Source organism: Panthera pardus, unplaced genomic scaffold (genome assembly GCF_024362965.1).
Source record: "Panthera pardus isolate Hobbes unplaced genomic scaffold, ASM2436296v1 HiC_scaffold_22, whole genome shotgun sequence".
NCBI classification, from domain to species: Eukaryota; Metazoa; Chordata; class Mammalia; order Carnivora; family Felidae; genus Panthera; species Panthera pardus.
The window spans coordinates 55,856,352-55,873,617 of record NW_026526788.1 but is presented as its reverse complement, the minus strand read 5'-3'; the positions used below and the strand labels follow the sequence as shown (position 1 = coordinate 55,873,617).

The 17,266-nt window shown below is 53.5% G+C and overlaps 1 protein-coding gene across 2 annotated transcripts in view; it reads left to right on the top strand.

The window, feature by feature from the left end:
* Window positions 1-17,266, top strand: part of RRP12 (ribosomal RNA processing 12 homolog) — a 30,031-nt gene that overhangs the window by 6,363 nt on the left and 6,402 nt on the right. For both annotated transcript variants that reach the window (XM_019458993.2, XM_019458995.2), the window contains 23 exons: window positions 286-424; window positions 519-646; window positions 1,529-1,627; window positions 2,278-2,369; window positions 4,016-4,127; window positions 4,367-4,464; window positions 5,714-5,828; window positions 7,776-7,918; window positions 8,155-8,276; window positions 9,167-9,231; window positions 9,321-9,483; window positions 9,923-10,077; window positions 10,341-10,408; window positions 10,969-11,062; window positions 11,648-11,806; window positions 11,940-12,020; window positions 12,241-12,346; window positions 12,538-12,645; window positions 13,147-13,304; window positions 15,230-15,321; window positions 15,510-15,671; window positions 15,809-15,984; window positions 16,217-16,351. In XM_019458993.2, the coding sequence (XP_019314538.2) occupies window positions 286-424; window positions 519-646; window positions 1,529-1,627; window positions 2,278-2,369; window positions 4,016-4,127; window positions 4,367-4,464; window positions 5,714-5,828; window positions 7,776-7,918; window positions 8,155-8,276; window positions 9,167-9,231; window positions 9,321-9,483; window positions 9,923-10,077; window positions 10,341-10,408; window positions 10,969-11,062; window positions 11,648-11,806; window positions 11,940-12,020; window positions 12,241-12,346; window positions 12,538-12,645; window positions 13,147-13,304; window positions 15,230-15,321; window positions 15,510-15,671; window positions 15,809-15,984; window positions 16,217-16,351 (2,770 nt within the window). The remainder of the gene's footprint in view (window positions 1-285; window positions 425-518; window positions 647-1,528; window positions 1,628-2,277; window positions 2,370-4,015; window positions 4,128-4,366; window positions 4,465-5,713; window positions 5,829-7,775; window positions 7,919-8,154; window positions 8,277-9,166; window positions 9,232-9,320; window positions 9,484-9,922; window positions 10,078-10,340; window positions 10,409-10,968; window positions 11,063-11,647; window positions 11,807-11,939; window positions 12,021-12,240; window positions 12,347-12,537; window positions 12,646-13,146; window positions 13,305-15,229; window positions 15,322-15,509; window positions 15,672-15,808; window positions 15,985-16,216; window positions 16,352-17,266) is intronic.

Genomic DNA, 17,266 nt, shown 5'->3' with positions numbered 1-17,266 from the left:
GCTGAGTAAGAGAATCCCTGTAGTAAAGATGAGAACACTGAAGCTCAGAGATGAAGCGTTTGGCTTGCTCAAGGCCGTTTGCTGAGTTAGTGGGAGATCAGGGATTGGAGCCGAGGTTTGTCTCATTCCCCAGCTCAGGAGTCTGCGCACAGGAAGGCCTGGGCACAGCATCGGCCATGTAGGAGGCATGCCATCAATGCTTGTCGGTTGGTTGTGACAAGCACCGAAGCTGCTGGTTGAGTGCTGACCCGGCCCCAGCCCCAGCCCCCTTTCCTTGCCCCTCAGATCCGGAAAGCTGCCCAGCATGGAGTGTGCTCGATCCTCAAGGGTAGCGAGTTCATGTTTGGTGAAAAAGCCCCTGCCCATCATCCTGCTGCCATTTCCACCGCCAAGTTCTGCGTCCAGGAGATTGAGAAGTCTGGAGGTGGGAACCAGGTTGACAGCAGGGTGGATGGGGGTGGAGGACGGGGCTCGCCGCAGAGAGTGGGTTGGAGGCTCAGCCCCCTCTTGTGTGCCAGGCTCCAAGGAGGCCACCACCACGCTGCACCTGCTGACGCTGCTGAGGGACCTGCTCCCCTGCTTCCCAGAAGGCCTGGTGAAGAGCTGCAGCGAGACTCTCCTCAGGGTCATGACCTTGAGCCATGTGGTGAGCTCAGCCCAGGAGCCAGAGGAGCATGCCGGGGTGGGGGGCTTAGCTTCAGACCTGGGCCCCTGGTGCTGATGCATGGGAACTTGCTTCTCAGGCCAGAAGCAGGGCCTAGGGTCTCCCCATCCCAACCCTGCTCTTACCTACAACCAAGGACCCCAGCCATCGCTGGTGTCGGATAGACCAGGCTCTCTTCACGGTCCTGGTCCTGTTGGGAGCTGGCCTCAGGGAGCAGGTCAGGGGAAGGGAGAGCTGTGGTAAGGCTGGTAAGGCGCCAGCCCTCTCCCGGCTTGAGCTCTGTTTCAGTCACAATCGCGGTTCTTTTTTCTTTCTTTCTTTTGCTTATTTACTAACAGATCCGTATAGTGGCTTTAAAGATGCAGAAAACGATCCTCTGCATTTCTGTCATGCTGGCAGAATTCTGTTAATCTTTACGTATCCTCTTGTAGCATTTGTTCGCATGTGTGTTTTAAAGTTTGGGTCACATAAATCACACGATCATTGTTTAAAAGGAAAAACTCATTCAGAACAATTTGCTGTGTATCCTTTCAGACTTTTTTTTTGGATAAACCAACACAGATAAAAACATGAAAATACAGGCATAAATTATAGTGTGCACACCACTTATAGTCTGCTTTTGTAGCCTATTATGTTAAAAATATTTTATGTTTCTCTGTTAACTTTGTTTAAATTATTTCAAAATTTTCAGTGGTTGCCACGCCTTCCTGAAGTGACAGTCCTCTGAGTTTGCAGGTGTGGGGGGCATGCTCGAGGTCAGGGCCCTGGGTCTCCCTCCAGCCCAGCTTCTAGAGTAGGAGGTTGAGGAGCCCAGGGCAGCCATGGGCTTTGCGGTTCCCCACTAAGCCTACGTGTCCTCTCCAGCTGGTGACAGCCTGTGCCATGCAAGCCTTTCATAGCCTCTTCCACGCCAAGCCCGGCCTGGGCACCCTGTCAGCAGAGCTCAACGCCCAGATCATCACGGTGAGGCCTGATGGTGGAGGGGCATTGCAATGCTGGGGCGTGGGGAATGGGGAGACGTTACTTGTCTACAGAGTGAGGTTGAGTGGGCTGGATGGGCTGCCCCAGAGGAGGAGGCCAGTAGATGAGCAGACAGGAGGCAGGCATCCAGGAGACTGGCCACCAAAGCCACATCAGTGTCCACAGGAGCTGTGGGCCCTGACTCTTCACTTACTTAATAAACTATTTCAGTATTGTGTCATGGTATAACCCACACCTTGAACAGAAGCTCTTGAACTTAGGGATCCCTGTATGGATTTGAGGAAGGAGGGCATAAACACCCCCCAAATTATTTGCAAAATGTGCATTATTTGCCCATGCACTTTTCCAGAGAAGGGCTTTGTGGCTTTTGTGAGATCCATAAGGTTGTGTGACCCAAGTTTTACTCAACTGCTTCTAGAGACTTTGATCTCATAGGAGCAGAACTGGAAGGGCTTCATGGAGTCCAGAAAGGCAGGACCTGGGAAGGCTAAGGGGGCTGTGAGTTCTAGGGCCACGTGTGCAGGCCTGTCACTGGGACGTGCTAGTGTGTGGGGATGGGAAGGGGTCATTGTCATTAGACTGCTGTTAACACACTTGCTCAGTCATCTGCTTATTCCCTGTCCCATCTCTAGGCCTTATATGACTATGTTCCCAGCGAGAATGACTTACAACCCTTGCTGGCCTGGCTTACGGTCATGGAAAAAGCCCACATCAACCTGGTCAGGTAGGGGTGCAGTGGAGGGGTGTCCTACCTGCTCTGCAGTACAGATGGGAGGGACGTGAGCCAGGAGCTGGAGAGGGATGGCGGCATCTCCTTGTTGAGTGTGCTGCAGACCAGCTCTTGTGGTTGTGAGGCACAGGGCAGGATGGTGTGGCCTGTGTCAGCTAGAGTCAGTGCTTTCCTCCCCGAGCAGTTACGAGCGAGCTCTGAGGGGCAACAAGATGGCTGAGAGCACCACACTAGGGTGCCGGGAGTGCCCGAGTTCCATCCTGGTTCTTGTCAGCCCCTGAGTCCTGTGTAGCTGGTTTCCTTCTCACACGATCTTGTCCACTTTCTGTGGCTTCACCCCTGTCCCCACCTGGGTTAATGGTCCCCTCCTCTGGGGTTCAAGGTCCTGCAGACCCAGTTTCTGCTGTGTGTCTGTTATGATATATTTGAGCTTGGCCACTTCATAGTAGCTACTCGACACTCCACTGTTCCAGAATAAGGAGAGAAAATAAGTGTATCAGTTGGTGACTTGTGTTTTACCTGGAACAAGGGTCTCTGAGTCCCGGTGGAGTGTCTCCACCATGCTATGTCTGTCCCCTGTCCACTGAGGGGTTCCCATCTCCTGCTCTCTCTCAGGCACCGTGCTGAGTGCTTGGCATCCTTGCTTCCTGTCACCCATCACAGCCACCCTGGGAGGAAGGGCTTAGCCTGTCTCATGAGGCTGACCCAGAAGCACTGTGAGGTAGCTAGTCACGCCGCTCCTGAGGAGCAAAGGCAGGTGTCCAGCCCACGTCCTTTTCCCACACCATCCATCTTTTACCTGGAAATTCTGGAAAGTAGCAAAATAGCCTTACAGTCCACTTCTCCATATTAATCTTACCAGGAGGCCTCCCACAGTTGTGCCATGATATACTTCCCAGGCTATTTGTTATAATGCCATAGGTAATGATAACCCTAGAAACCAAGAAATAACCTAAATGTGCCCCCAGAGGGGACTGTTCACTATACAGTGAAATACTATGCAGCCGTTAGAAATTACCAAAGTAGATATGCCCATGCTGACATAGAAAGACCCCTAAGACACATCAAGAACAGCGTGGATGGTAGGACTCTGCACACTCTGGAGCAAGACTTAGCAGGATGTGAATCCTGACGCCCCTCTCTCACTAGCGGAGTGGCCTTGGGCAAGTTACTTGACTTTTCTGTGCCTTAGTTTCCTTACTTATAAAACGGGAATGGTAATGGGAATTAATCTCAGTGGTTGCAAAGATTAAGTGAACGAATGTGTGTTATATCCGCGCTTGGCATATGAAAAGTGGTAGGTAGATGTTAGCACATGTCATTACTTTGTATGTTTGTATGCGTATAACAACTTCTGGAAGAGTATTTGAGAAACCTAACCTTGATATTCCTCTGGGAAGTGCATCTGAAGGTCAGTCCAAAAGAAAGTTGTGATAATGGAAGCATGCTCTTTATTTATACTCTGAAGACCTATTTGAGTTTTTCACCACATGCGGCTATTACTTGAATGACAGCACTTTTTAAAATTGCCCACTAAAAGGACCCTGTAGAACCCTGCAGATCAGTGACTGTCACTGGACCTGGGCTTCTGGGCCTTGAGTCCCAGGGCCAGGCTCCACAGAAGCCTTTTGTGTTGACAGACTGCAGCGGGACCTGGGGCTGGGCCACCTCCCTCGCTTTTTTGGAACTGCGACCACCTGCCTCCTCTCCCCACACTCACAGGTGGTGACGGCTGCCTCTCAGAGCCTTCAGGTACCCCCAGCCCCAGCTTTAGTGGGGGAAGCAGGGAGTGCAGAAGATTCTGCTGGCTGCCCTGTCTCTCCCAGAGCTCACCCTAGACCTCCAGCTGCGTCCTGGAGGGGAGGTTCTCGGCAGGGGGTGGGGGGGGTGGGCAGGATATCGGCCTAGAAGTGTCCAAAAGCAGTCACCTGGGAGGGCTCAGGGGCACTGGAGGCTGCTTTGGGTCAAACAGCTGTGGCCTCTTTTTGCAGGAGATCCTGAAGGAATGTGTCACTCCCCACATGGCCAGCATTGGCTCTGTGACTTCTTCGGCCTCAGGCCCTGCCCAGTATGTCGCCAAGATGTTCAGGTGAGAACGTAGCATCCGCGTTAGGAGGGAATAAGGTGTTCCTTGTAGAAAGTTCTGTGTAATGACAGGTGTTCCACTTGGCACTTGCTGTGGGCATGCGTGCAGTGCCAAAGCGGCTGCTGTGGATTCGAGCCCTGGCCACAGAGACCACGGTTCTAGGGACCGTGATGTGGTGCTCATGAGTGTGGACTCTGGGCCAGTCATCCAGGGCAATGTGTAGATATCTCAGGATCCTCCGTGTCTAGATACCACAGGATCCTCATCAAAGCTTACTAATGGAGGTGAGGATTAAATGAGGAAGTGTGTGGAAAGTTCTCGGAACTGTATCTGGCACATAGTTAAGCGCTCAGTTAATAAAAACTACCGGTAGTCCCTGTGGTACTGGGAGATATGTACTGACCCTCAGTTTACAGGTGGGCCAGCTGAGGTCACCCAACTAGGCAGTGGCAGCCTGACACAGTGCCCACTCCTATTCACACGCCCTGCTGCCCTCCACACCTGCGAGAGGAGCCATTCAGAGACATGGCCACTGACCGTCCTCACCCTCCCTGTGGGCAGTGAGGAGCCTCAGAGCACCACGTGGTCCTGGGAAAGCGGCTAGAGTCCTGGGTGTCTCCTCTGAGTCTGTCTGCTCAGCTCTAGGGTGTGATGCTTTGGGTCCTGCCACTTGTGAGGAAATAGGCCTGTTGCCTGTGGATGCATCTGTGATGAGGTTCCAGGAAAACTCAGAAATAGAACCACCCCAACCTCTAGCTCACCCATCCCCCCCCCCCCCCCCCCCCCATTGGCCATTCTTTCCTAAAATCTCCAGGACCCTAGACTGGGAGATAGAGCCAGCCTGGTGCAGCTCTCCCCAGTGTGCCCAGACCATCTGTTCCTCCCCTGGCATCCCACCTTGGGTCAGACTGGGAAAGCATGAGACGGTGATGGAGCATGGGCTTTGGAGGCCCAGTATGGCCACTGGCAGAGTAACCCTGGCAGCTTATTTCATCTCTCTGAGCCTCAGTTTCCCCACATGAAGATGGAAGAACGAATATACCTCACAGAGTTTCTTTAAGCAATAGGATTACATGAATGAAACTCAGCACGGGGACTGCTTCATAGATGCTAGTTTTCCCCCTTGGCCTTTCCTGGAGCTCCACCCTTACTGGCCAGCCGGTGGTCTGTAGCTCCTGGTGTCAGCCATTGACTTCTTGGTTGGGGCCCAAGTGAGCACAGACTTGGCCCTGACTGCCTGCTCCCTTGGCAGGGCTGTGGAGGAAGGCCTGACGTACAAATTCCACGCGGCATGGAGCTCTGTCTTGCAGCTGCTGTGTGTCTTCTTCCAGGCGTGTGGGAGGCAGGCCCATCCTGTGATGAAGAAGGTGAGCTGGGGAGCCGCTGGGACCAGGACATGAGGTGGTGACTGGGCTGTCGGACTGTGGGCTCCCAGAGAGGTCCTGTGTCTAGTACCTCTGCACTTTACCCCACTTTACACTCCCGATGGCGCCCACAGCAGGTGCCTAGTACTGTGTCTTCAGGAAGGTGACCGAGCCAACATGGGGGAAACAGAGGGGTAGGACCTCCCCCAGCCTCCTGTCAGGAGCTGCTCACTAGTGCTGGTTTGAGTGGATGGCTTTGAGGAGGGAACCAGTATGACTCTCTCACCCCTACCCACTATCTTTTTGTTTTTAATTCTCTAAATTTTCTATTACAAGGATTATAGTGTTTTAAGCAGCCTTAGGTCCCAGAGAGGTTATTACAGCCCAGAGTAAACCACTTAAGGATAAGGGATTTCCCCAGGGATCCTCTCCAGCTCCAGGAGAGGGTAGGGGCCTCAGGTCAGGCCCCAGGCTCCTTAGCAGCATCTTCCAGCCTCATGGGGTCTGCACTGACTCCCACCATTGCTGGTTGGAAGAAAGGAGCCACCCTGGGATGGCAGGGGCTTCCTCAAGAAGCCTGGCTCCTGATAGATCAGGTTGGCAAACATGACTTTCTACAAGTGAGGCCCTGGGGGGCTCTGGGGGGCCAGAGGGCACAGCTCTGTCTTGAAGAGCAACCACCCCTCAGCGTCTGCTAATTTGCACAATTGTCACATGTGGGTCGTTCTTTTTGCCTTTGCCAGAGTTTCCATTTTTCTTTCTTTTTTATTCTTTTAAAAAAATTTTTTAATGTTTATTTTATTTTTAATTTTTTTTAATGTTTATTTTAGACAGAGAGAGAGAGGCAGAGTACGAGCAGGGTAGAGGCAGAGAGAGAGGGAGACACAGAGTCTGAAGCAGGTTCCAGTCTCCAAGCTGTCTGCACAGAGCCTGTCGCAGGGCTTGAACTCATGAACCATGAGATCGTGACCTGAGCCAAAGTCGGACGCTTAACCAACTGAGCCACCCAGGCACCCCTATTTTATTTTATTTTTTGAGAGTAAGAAAGAGAGAGACAGAGCATGAGTGGGGTAGAGCAAAGAGAGGAGACACAGAATCTGAAGTAGGCTCCAGGCTCTGAGCTGACAGCAGAGCCTGACATGGAGCTTGAACCCACGGACCATGACATCATGACCTGAGCTGAAGTCAGACACTTAACCAACTGAGCCACCCAGGCGCCCCCCCGCCCCCACTTAAAAAAAATTTTTTTTTGATGTTTACCATTTTTCAAGATAAACTGGAAGTCTACATTTGTACATGAAATCTGATTTTTATATGTTACTAACAAATACAGAATTTTTTTTTTTTGAAAGAGCATGTGCAAACGGGAATGGCAGAGAGAGAGAGAGAGAGAGAATGAGAATGAGAATCCCAAGCAGGCCCCAAACTGTCAGTGTAGAGCCTGATGCAGAGGTCAGACTCATGAACTGTGAGATCCTGACCTGAGCTGAAACCAAGAGTCAGACACTTAACCAACTGAGCCACCCAGGCACCCCAGAATTTTTTTTTATTTTATTTTAATTTTAGAGAGAGAGCCAGTGGGGGAGAGGAGCAGGGGGCGAGAGACAGAGAGTCTTAAGCACCTCTGTGCTCAGTTCAGAGCACAACATGGGGCTCGATACCACGAACCTGGGATCATGACCTGAGCCGAAATTAAGAGCCGGATGCTTAACTAACAGAGCCACCCAGGCGCCCCAAGAATACAGAATATTTTAAAATCTTGGGGTTTGGGGAGAGGTCAGACTTCTCAACAGGTTAAATTTGGTTGTTGGTTTGTGATCTCTGACCTAGAGCTTAACCTGGGCCCATGCTCCCGACCTCATCCTCTTAGAGACTTTGGCCCAGACTGAACTATGGGTGTCTGTTCTGTCAGCATGCCTTGATGTATATTCTCTCGTCTTTTGGCTCCAGTGCCTCCAGTCCCTGTGTGACCTGCGCCTCTCCCCCCACTTCCCTCACACGGCAGCTCTGGATCAGGCAGTGGGGGCTGCAGTGGCCAGCATGGGACCCGAGGTGGTTTTAGAGGCTGTGCCTTTGGAAATTGATGGCTCTGAGTAAGTGTGATCCTGTCTGGCTTTCTGTGGGGCCCTGGGGTATTCAGCCAGCTCATTCTTCTCTAGCAGGGTGTTCACTCTCGTGGGTGAAGTCTGTGTGTATCACTTGGGGGTCAGCCAGAGAGGCCACGGCAGGGCTTGGGCTGCTCCTTGGCTCAGCAGGTGACATGCTGCTGGGCATGCTGCCCTCTAGGATGTCACCTTCTCCTCACTGGCCCTTTTCTATGTCCTCCCAGAGAGAATCTAGATTTCCCGAGGAGCTGGCTGCTGCCTGTCATCCGGGACCACGTCCAGGAAACACGACTTGGTTTCTTCACCACCTATTTCCTGCCCCTGGCTACCACCCTGAAGAGCAAAGGTATGGGCCCCACCTCAGTCCTAGAGCCTTGGCTGGAAGGAGCCAGGAAGGGCTCCTTGTCCAGCACCCCCAGCCCTGGGACACTGGGCAGCATCCCTCTGCCAAGCAGGTGGCCAGCCAGTGCTTGAGGGCCTGCCTAAGGAGGCTGTCCCTCACTTTGCTTTGAGGCCTGGCCAGGCATGTTCCCTGTGACAGGCTCACAATGGCTCCTTCTCTTGCTAAGGAAATAATTAGAGAAGTGCACGCCGATTTATATATATGCAGGGCTGTTCCTAGTAGAAATCTGACACAACGTATGTGTCCCTCAGCAGGGTTCTGGTGAATTTAGTCCCACTATGGGCCATGGCACGGTCTTTGTGAGAAAAGGGAAACCTTGTGTGGGAACGGGCATGTTTAGTAGATGGTGAGTTGAACAGATTAGATTCAGATCTCCGCTTAGCCACGCTATGGCTGGGTGACTTTGGGCAAGTTGATTTAATTCTTCTGGGTTTGCTCCTCATGAGTAAAATCAGGGCGATAATTGCCACATGCAGATTAAATAAAAAAGTCACATACATACCTATTCTACAGCCTACCGCTTAGAAACCTTGTCAAGGTAAACCGGGTTTCAGAACATATATATATATGTAGTACAGTCCTGTTTATTATGCTTTTAAAAGCATGTATGTGTTTAAAGAAATATAAAAAAGTCAGAAGAAGTGATGACTATCCCTGGGGGAGTAAGATTATCAGGAGACATCCATTTCCTATTTTATGGTATTTCAATTTGTGGGGAGGGAGGAATCACCCAGATTCGTGTTTTCATTATTGGACTTTTGCTTTTGATAAAATGAGGCCTCCTGGCCCAAAGGGTGCCCAAGGTCCCACTGTGTCCTTGTGTCACACTGCAGCAATGGACCTGGCCCAGGCAGGCAGGACGGTGGAGTCCAAGATCTATGATACGCTCCAGTGGCAGGTGAGGGGTCAGCCAGGGGGATGAGGGTTGGATGGTGCAGGGGCCTGAGTTGCTGGGCGTCACTGTCCTTTACCATCCCCCCTCCCCAGATCTGGACCCTCTTGCCTGGGTTCTGCACAAGGCCTACGGACGTGGCCGCCTCCTTCAAAGGGCTGGCGCGGACATTGGGCACGGCCATCAGTGAGCGCCCAGACCTGAGGGTCACTGTGTGCCAGGCCCTGCGCACCCTCATCACCAAGGGCTGTGAGGGGGGTATGTATGGGCTCTGGGGTTTGGGGCTAGTAGGGGAATGGTTGCAATGGCCCGGGTCCCCTGGCCTCCTCTACCCCACTGCCTGAGCCATAGCGAATCCTCTGCAAGGACCTGGGGCTTCTGCTGGGGACCCAAAGAGTTAGTAACACGCTGAAAGCTGTCCCTTTTCCTTCTACTGCCACTGTGCTGACATCTGCTGGGTGTTGTCCAGTTGGCGTTAAGGGCTTTAGTGGGTAGCTGGCTCTTGGCTGACGCACAGGACAGAGGAGCTATGGAGGAACATAGAGCATGGTGGGACCTTTTGTCCTGGAGAATCCCCAAATCCGTAGGTCCTGTCACGGGTCCTCCAAAAGGATGCCTCTAGGCTGTAGCCTCAGCAGCCCCTTTGGGGCAGACTTGACTCCTGCTACTTGCATGCAAACTTTGGTCCTCCTGCCAGAGGCTGACCGTGCGGAGGTGAGCCGTTTTGCCAAGAACTTTCTGCCAATCCTCTTCAACCTGTATGGGCAGCCTGTGGTAGCCGGGGACACCCCAGCCCCTCGCCGGGCCGTGTTGGAAACCGTGAAAACATACCTCACCATTACAGACCCTCAGGTGAGCTGGTGGAGGAGAGGGAGGAGCTGTCGGGTGAGTGAGGGCTGGGATGGGGGTGGTGAAAGGGCCTCACCCACAGGGCTCGCTTGGGCCTCTGCCACCTGCGAGACAGGCCACCAGATACCAGCGGTGGCTGGGTCAAGGCTTCTGAGTGGAGGGGGGCAGGGTTGGAGAAGAGAAGAGAATGCAGTTCTGTGACCTGCTCCTGCTCTTTATTTCTCTCTTCACCCCCTGCCTCCTCTTCATCCCCTTGGGGGTGCCAGTTGGTGAACAGCTTCCTGGAAAAAGCCAGTGAGAAGGTGCTGGACTCTGCTAGCTCTGACTTCACCAGGTAAAATGCCCCACTTGAGTTGAGGCAGCCCAGGGAGCCAGAGGGTATGTCTAGCAGAAGCCCTGTAGATTCTCTCTGGAATTATTTAGGAAAGTCTTGAGTTATTGAATGTCCCAGCTCTACCGTGAGACCTATCTGGCTCCTCCTACCTGAAGGAGCAGTATAGCCTCCTAGGGAAGGATAAGGACCCTGGTGACACATTGCCCAGGTTCAAATCCCAGCTCCACTGCTTAGAAGCTAAGTGACCTTGGACAGGTTACTTACCTACTCCGTGCCCTCTGTGTCCTCATCTGCGAATTGACCATGATAGTACCTCCAACAGGGTTGCCGTGAGGACTGAAGACTTTAAGACACATAAAGCACCTGGAACAGCATCTGGTACCTTACGGGTGCTGATTCGGTGCGAGCTGTGGTGATTGCTCACGGGCTCCTTCAGGACCCCTTTTCGTCCTCACTCTGACTTCTCCCACCTCCTCTGCTCCCAGTAGGTGTAAGACACTGATAGTCTGTGCCCTTCTCCAGCCCTTCTAAACCCATCCTTCGTCTCTTGCCCTGAGCAGATTGTCTGTCTTGGACCTGGTTGTGGCCTTGGCTCCTCACGCGGAGGAAGCTGCCATCAGCAAGCTGTACTCTACCATCCGGCCCTACCTAGAGGTGAGACGTGCAGGCTGGAGTTGCACATGACCACACTTGGGGGAAGCGGGGGCTCTTTGGAAAGGCAGGACCCGTCTTCTCGTCTGGACCATGCAGGCAGATACAGAAGTCCAGGGCAGGGCCACCTCAGCTCAGGAGAGGTGTCCTAGGGGGAATAACAGCTCCTTTGCAATAGCAAGGAGTTAGGGCAAGAAGGGGAGAAGAGAGCGCTGCAGCTGGAAAGGCGAGTGGGCACACGGGCCTTGGTACATTCTGGGCACTGCAAGTTCTCCCTGCTGGATGAGCATTACTTGAGGCCAGTGAGTGGAACGGATTGGAGGGCTGGGGTGGCTTCCGTCCTTGCAGCGTCCTCTGCCTGACCCACAGCCTCTCACCGTCCATGCTCAGCCAGCCCTCTCCTCAGACCTCTTGAGCTCCAGAGGTGGGCTCAGGTTCTGAATTTCCCCAGTGCTGGTCACAGTTAATGGTGGCTGCTCTGTGACTGTAGTTGCACAGTGGCGTGTATATGTGTGTGTGTGGACGGGGTGGGTCGGGACCCCCAACCTCCTTTGCTCACCCATCCCTGACCACCATACACCCTCCCAGAGCAAGGCCCATGGGATACAGAAGAAGGCCTACCGAGTGCTGGAGGAGGTGTGTGCGAGCCCCCAGGGCCCTGGGGCCCGCTTCGTGGAGAGCCACCTGGACGATCTGAAGAAGACCCTGCTGGACTCGCTGCGGAGCACTACCTCGCCTGCCAAGAGGGTGAGGCCTCCAGGGCAGCCGCGCTCTGCCCACAGGACGATGGGCGACACCAGGAGAGGACCACCTTAGAGGGGCCTTTGGGGGCACAGGTGGGATTGAGGGTTCCTGACTTTTGTTCCCCCCTGCCCCGCAGCCCCGTTTAAAGTGCCTCTTACATATCGTGAAGAAACTCTCAGCTGAGCATGAGGAGTTCATCGCTGCCCTTGTCCCGGAGGTGAGGGGTGCAGGAGGGGTGTGTGTGTGTTTTGAGGAGTTCCTTGGAGTTGGCTTCTGAAGACCTGTCAAGATCAGGGGAGAACAGTATTGGGGTTGGGGTGGCCTCAGTTCTCCGCCTGTGAGCTTGGGTGCCCCCCCTGCCCCTTTCTGCTTCAGGCCACCAACCAAGCCCATGGTGGCCGGCTCCAGAGCGCATGCTCAAGGGGTTGTCTGGGCAGGTGATCCTGTGTACCAAGGAGGTGTCGGTGGGTGCTCGGAAGAATGCTTTTGCTCTGCTGGTGGAGATGGGCCATGCTTTCCTCCGATTTGGCCCAAACAAAGAAGGTAAGGCGTGGATGACCCAGGGCCAGGATGGGTGCTTGGCTCACGGGCCTCTGGGAGGCACCCCTCCAAACCACTGGCTGCGGACCTGGGCAGGCTGCTCCTCTCTGGCCAGAATCCCTTCCCTGAGGGGCCCGGCTTGCCGCATGCAGAGTGCTCTGCCCGGATGTGATTATCCTTATCTCGCCTTCCAGAGGCCCTGCAACGCTACCTGGTCCTGGTGTACCCTGGCCTCGTGGGCGCTGTGACCATGGTCAGTTGCAGCATCCTGGCCCTGACCCACCTCCTGTTTGAGTTTAAAGGTGAATGCTGCTTCCTTGAAGGCCTGGGGAACCCTTGGGGTAGGAGGATGCCCAGAAGGTCAGGACAGGGTCACTACCAGAATGGGAGAGCTACCACCTTCCTTCCTCGGGGGAGGGAAGAAGAACCAAAAGCAAGCCTGGCTGCCTCTTGTCTCCTCCGCTGCCCGTGTCATCTTCCCTGCCCACCTGCATGCCACTGTCAGGGTGGATCGGAGGAGCTCGAGTCTCATGCCCAGGTGTCAGTCCTGGTTCCGCCTCTTACCAACCGTGCCAGACCTTGAGCAAGTTTATGAACCTTTTAGAACTTCCATTTCTTATCTCTAAAGTGGGGGGAAAAAACTACCTTCTCACAGGATGGCTATACTCTAGGGAGAGTGACTAGGACCGTGCTGGACACACAGAAGTCCCACAGATGTTAGCTCCTCTGCATGTGACCGGGCAGGGGTGTTTCGTCTGGATGGGGTTTTGGTGTCTCTGACGGTGGCCCTTTGGTGACCCCAGGTCTCATGGGAACCAACACAGTAGAGCAGCTGCTGGAGAATGTGTGCCTGCTCCTGGCTTCCCGTACCCGTGATGTGGTCAAATCGGCGCTGGGCTTCATCAAGGTGGCGGTAGTTGTCATGGATGTGGCACACCTGGCCAAGCATGTGCAGCTGGTGGTAAGTGGCCCCCTGGCCCCGGCGGGTGGCAACATGGCCTCTGGCCTGCCAGCATGGACCCATGAGCACTGAGGCCAGCAGGTTCCAAACATTTGTCTAGCTGTACGCTGTCTTGTCTCACAGAAGGTCATGCAGGAGCTCTGGAAAGGACCGGTAGGGTGATGCCCACCCGGTGGGGGTGAAGAAGGTGCATGGTGCCCAGGCTGCCTCTTGTGACCCCTCTTCCCCTCCACAGAAGCAAGGGCTCTGCGGGGCAAGGGTCTGTGGGCAGGGCCACCCTTTGTTTTGCAGATGGAGAAACTGAGGCCAGAGATTTCCCCAGGTCACAGTGTTGGTGAGAGTGGTCCTGGGACCAGAACCCAAAGCTCAGGACTGACCCTCGGGGCTCTCCCCCAGCAGGGCCACATCTTGCTTTCTTTTTCACCTCTTGCATTTTGACCTTCTGGGTTTGAGGAAGCTCCTCTGGACACCACTGCTGGGCTGCAGAAGGGCCTGAAGAGCCCTCAGCTGGGCACAGGGTGTGTCGCCTGCTGGGTCTGTCCTCCAGACTGTCTGCCCGCTACCTCCACCGTATCGGTTTTTCACTTCAGCTGGGTTGGGTCACATCAGACCTCTGGGTTCCTCTTGCCTTTTGTCTTCGTATCTGGGCTTGGGTCAAGGTCGCTTGCCTGTGCCCTCCCCTGCCTGCAGCCCAGCTGGGGACCAAAGATCCAAAGATGAGAAGCGATAGAGGAGTAGTCTGTCCTAGGGTTCCAAGAATTGATAAGAGCCTTCCTTTCCTTTCCTTTCCTTCCTTTCCTTTCCTTTCCTTTCCTTTCCTTTCCTTTCCTTTCCTTTCCTTTCCTTTCCTTTCCTTTCCTTTCCTTTCCTTTCCTTTCCTTTCCTTTCCTTTCCTTTCCTTTCCTTTCCTTTCCTTTCCTTTCCTTTCCTTCTTTCCTTTCCTTTCCTTTCCTTTCCTTTCCTTTCCTTTCCTTTCCTTTCCTTTCCTTTCCTTTCCTTTCCTTTCCTTTCCTTTCCTTTCCTTTCCTTTCCTTTCCTTTCCTTTCCTTTCCTTTCCTTTCCTTTCCTTTCCTTTCCTTTCCTTTCCTTTCCTTTCCTTTCCTTTCCTTTCCTTTCCTTTCCTTTCCTTTCCTTTCCTTTTTTTTTTTTTTTTTTTAATATTTATTTATTTTGGGAGAGAGGGAGAGAGAGAATCCCAACCAGGTTCTGTGCTGTCAGGGCAGAGGCCAAAGAAGGGCTTGATCCCACGAACCACAAGACAAGACCTGAGCTGAAATCAAGAGTCAGAGGCTTAACCTTAGACTGAGCCTCCCAGACACCTTTATAAAGGCCTTTTAAAGGATCGATGGGGCCCTGCGCCTCCAGCCCCATCTAGAGACACTGCAGATAGTGAGATCTGCCACCCACACATGGGCCCCAGCCAGGCCCGATGAAGGTGTGAGAATAGTCTGGCCCGAGACCAATGCAGGGCTCAAGAGAAACCTGGTGGTGTTAGGACAAAGTATGGGCCATGGAATTAGATAGACCTGGACCTGGACCTGGGCCGACTGCTGCCTCTCACCATGTAGCAGCCACTTAACTCTCTGTGCCTCAGTTTCTTCATCTGTAAGAAATGATGATAGTGTCTGCCTCATGGGGTTCTAAGGGTTAAGTGAGGTAATGCAGGTTAGGTGCCTGCCACTTTCAGAAGTCTCTAAAGCTGTAACCTTGGTAGGATGGTCGTGGATTGTCATGAAGGAGGGTTTAGGGGAAAGGTGGAGAGCTGCCCAGGTTGTGGAAACACGATCGGACCAAGGGGTGGCTGGGCTGCTCTGACCCTCACCCCTTAGCTGGGCCTTGTGGGTCCTGTGTACCTGGTCTGTACCGTAGTGAGAGGGCAGACAGGGTGGAGGGCACCCCCGAAACCTTGGTGCTCTGCCCGCCAGATGGAAGCCATTGGGAAGCTCTCGGACGACATGCGGCGGCACTTCCGCATGAAGCTTCGGAACCTGTTCACCAAGTTCATCCGCAAGTTTGGGTCTGTGCTCTGGATTGAGGGGGAGCAGGGGAGGAGTTGAGGGGCTTCCCATCCTAGCAGAGAGCCTGCAGAGAAGGAGCTGGGCTGGGGGACTGAGTCCCTTTCCTGTGGCTGGAAGGGCTGTGGCTGAACCCTCCTCTGGGTAGCACTCCCTGGCCAGTGCGCCTCACCAGCCCCTCATCCCTCAGGTTTGAGCTGGTAAAGGGGCTGCTGCCCAAGGAGTACCACAAAGTCCTGGTAAACATTCGGAAAGCCGAGGCCCGAGCCAAGAGGCACCGTGCTCTGAACCAGGCTGCTGTGGAAGAGGAGGAGGAGGAAGGAGAGGAACCTGCCCAGGGCAAGGGTGACAGGTGAGGCCTGTGGTGGGGTCCTGGGGGTCCCAGGTCCTGGGGACCTGGTCTCCCTCGACCTGCAGCCTGCCCGGATCATGCCCAGACACCCCTGCCTCTCCTGGGAACACCCTGACTTGGGACTTCTCTGCACTTAGTATCGAGGAGATTTTGGCCGACTCGGAGGATGAGGATGCTGAGGAGGAGGAGGAAAGGGGCCAGGCCAAGGAGCGCCGGAAGCTGGCCCGACAGAGAAGCCAGGCGTGGCTGAAGGAGGGTGGCGGGGATGAGCCCCTCAACTTCCTGGACCCTAAGGTGGCCCAGCGAGTCCTAGGTAGGCAAAAAGTGGCTGGCACATGAGTCGAGAAAATACGCTTGCCTTGCCAAGGTCAGGGGTTAGGGTGATTTCCACAGAGCCCACTGGGCACCTCTCACCGCCATGTGTGCACATCAGTGCGCTGCAGACACCCATCTGGGGCACAGACCTGGGCTTGTTGGTTTGGATGGGGCTGTGGGTGGGTTAGTCTGGCCTTCCGCCTCCTCACTGCTCGACTCTGCCACACCAGCTACCCAGCCTGGGCCCGGCCGGGGCAAGAAGAAGGACCACGGCTTCAAGGTGAGTGCCGATGGCCGCCTGATCATCCGGGAGGAGGAGGACGATGCTGCCACGACCAAGATGGAGGAAGAGGAAGGCACTAAAGGTGGGACCACCATCCATTCTAGGGGCACAGCTGCTTCTGGAGTGGGCAGTGTTGCACTCACTCGGTCGTTCATTCACTCATTTGTTTATTTGCTCATTCATTCCGTGACCACTGGTTGGGGAAGTGTAGATAAATACAGATAACGAGGGGCTTGTATCTAAGACAACTTCCTCAAACATTTTGAATTTCTCAAACTTTTTTGACCACATTGAGAAAGCTTTACATTGCAATCTAGCCACCTATACGATACATACATAATTCAAACAGAACTTTCAAAACGCTGTACTTCCTCTTGACTGTGTGTGATGCACTTTTTTGGCCGCTGTTCTGTATCTTTCCTTCTCCCTCTTCTCCTTTTCTTTTTTTCTTTCTTTCTTTCTTTTTTTTTTTTTTTTTTTGCAATATAAACTTCACTGAGACCATGAAGCTCATTTAGAGGTAGAGCCAGACTTAAGAGGTTTAGGGGTGGCAGCCCCCTTCCTGACTGCATGATCTCCTGTTGTCCAGGAGCCACTCTGGTGTGAAGTCTCCGAGTCCTGTTTAATTTTTCCTGCTTCCTCTCCCCCGTGTCATCTGTTAGATCAAAAAGCTTCAGTCTTTAAAATTGATCTGCCTTCCTCTTTTTTTTTTTTTTTGGTTCCCACTGCCATGATCCTTGGGCCCTTGACTCACTACAACCTCCTAACCAATATTCTCACTGCATCCCCTGCACCCAGCTTACCGGCTGTGTGACTGTGGACAATTATTAACCTCTCTGTGCCTTAATTTCCTCACGCCAAATGGGCTTAATACCAATACCTACTTCAGATGGTTGTAGATGAAATGGGTAGCCAGAACAGTCAAGTACATGCTTGGTGTAACGGTGACTACACTGTTTCCTGATCTGGTCACACCACTGTCCCCTCTCGCCACTTT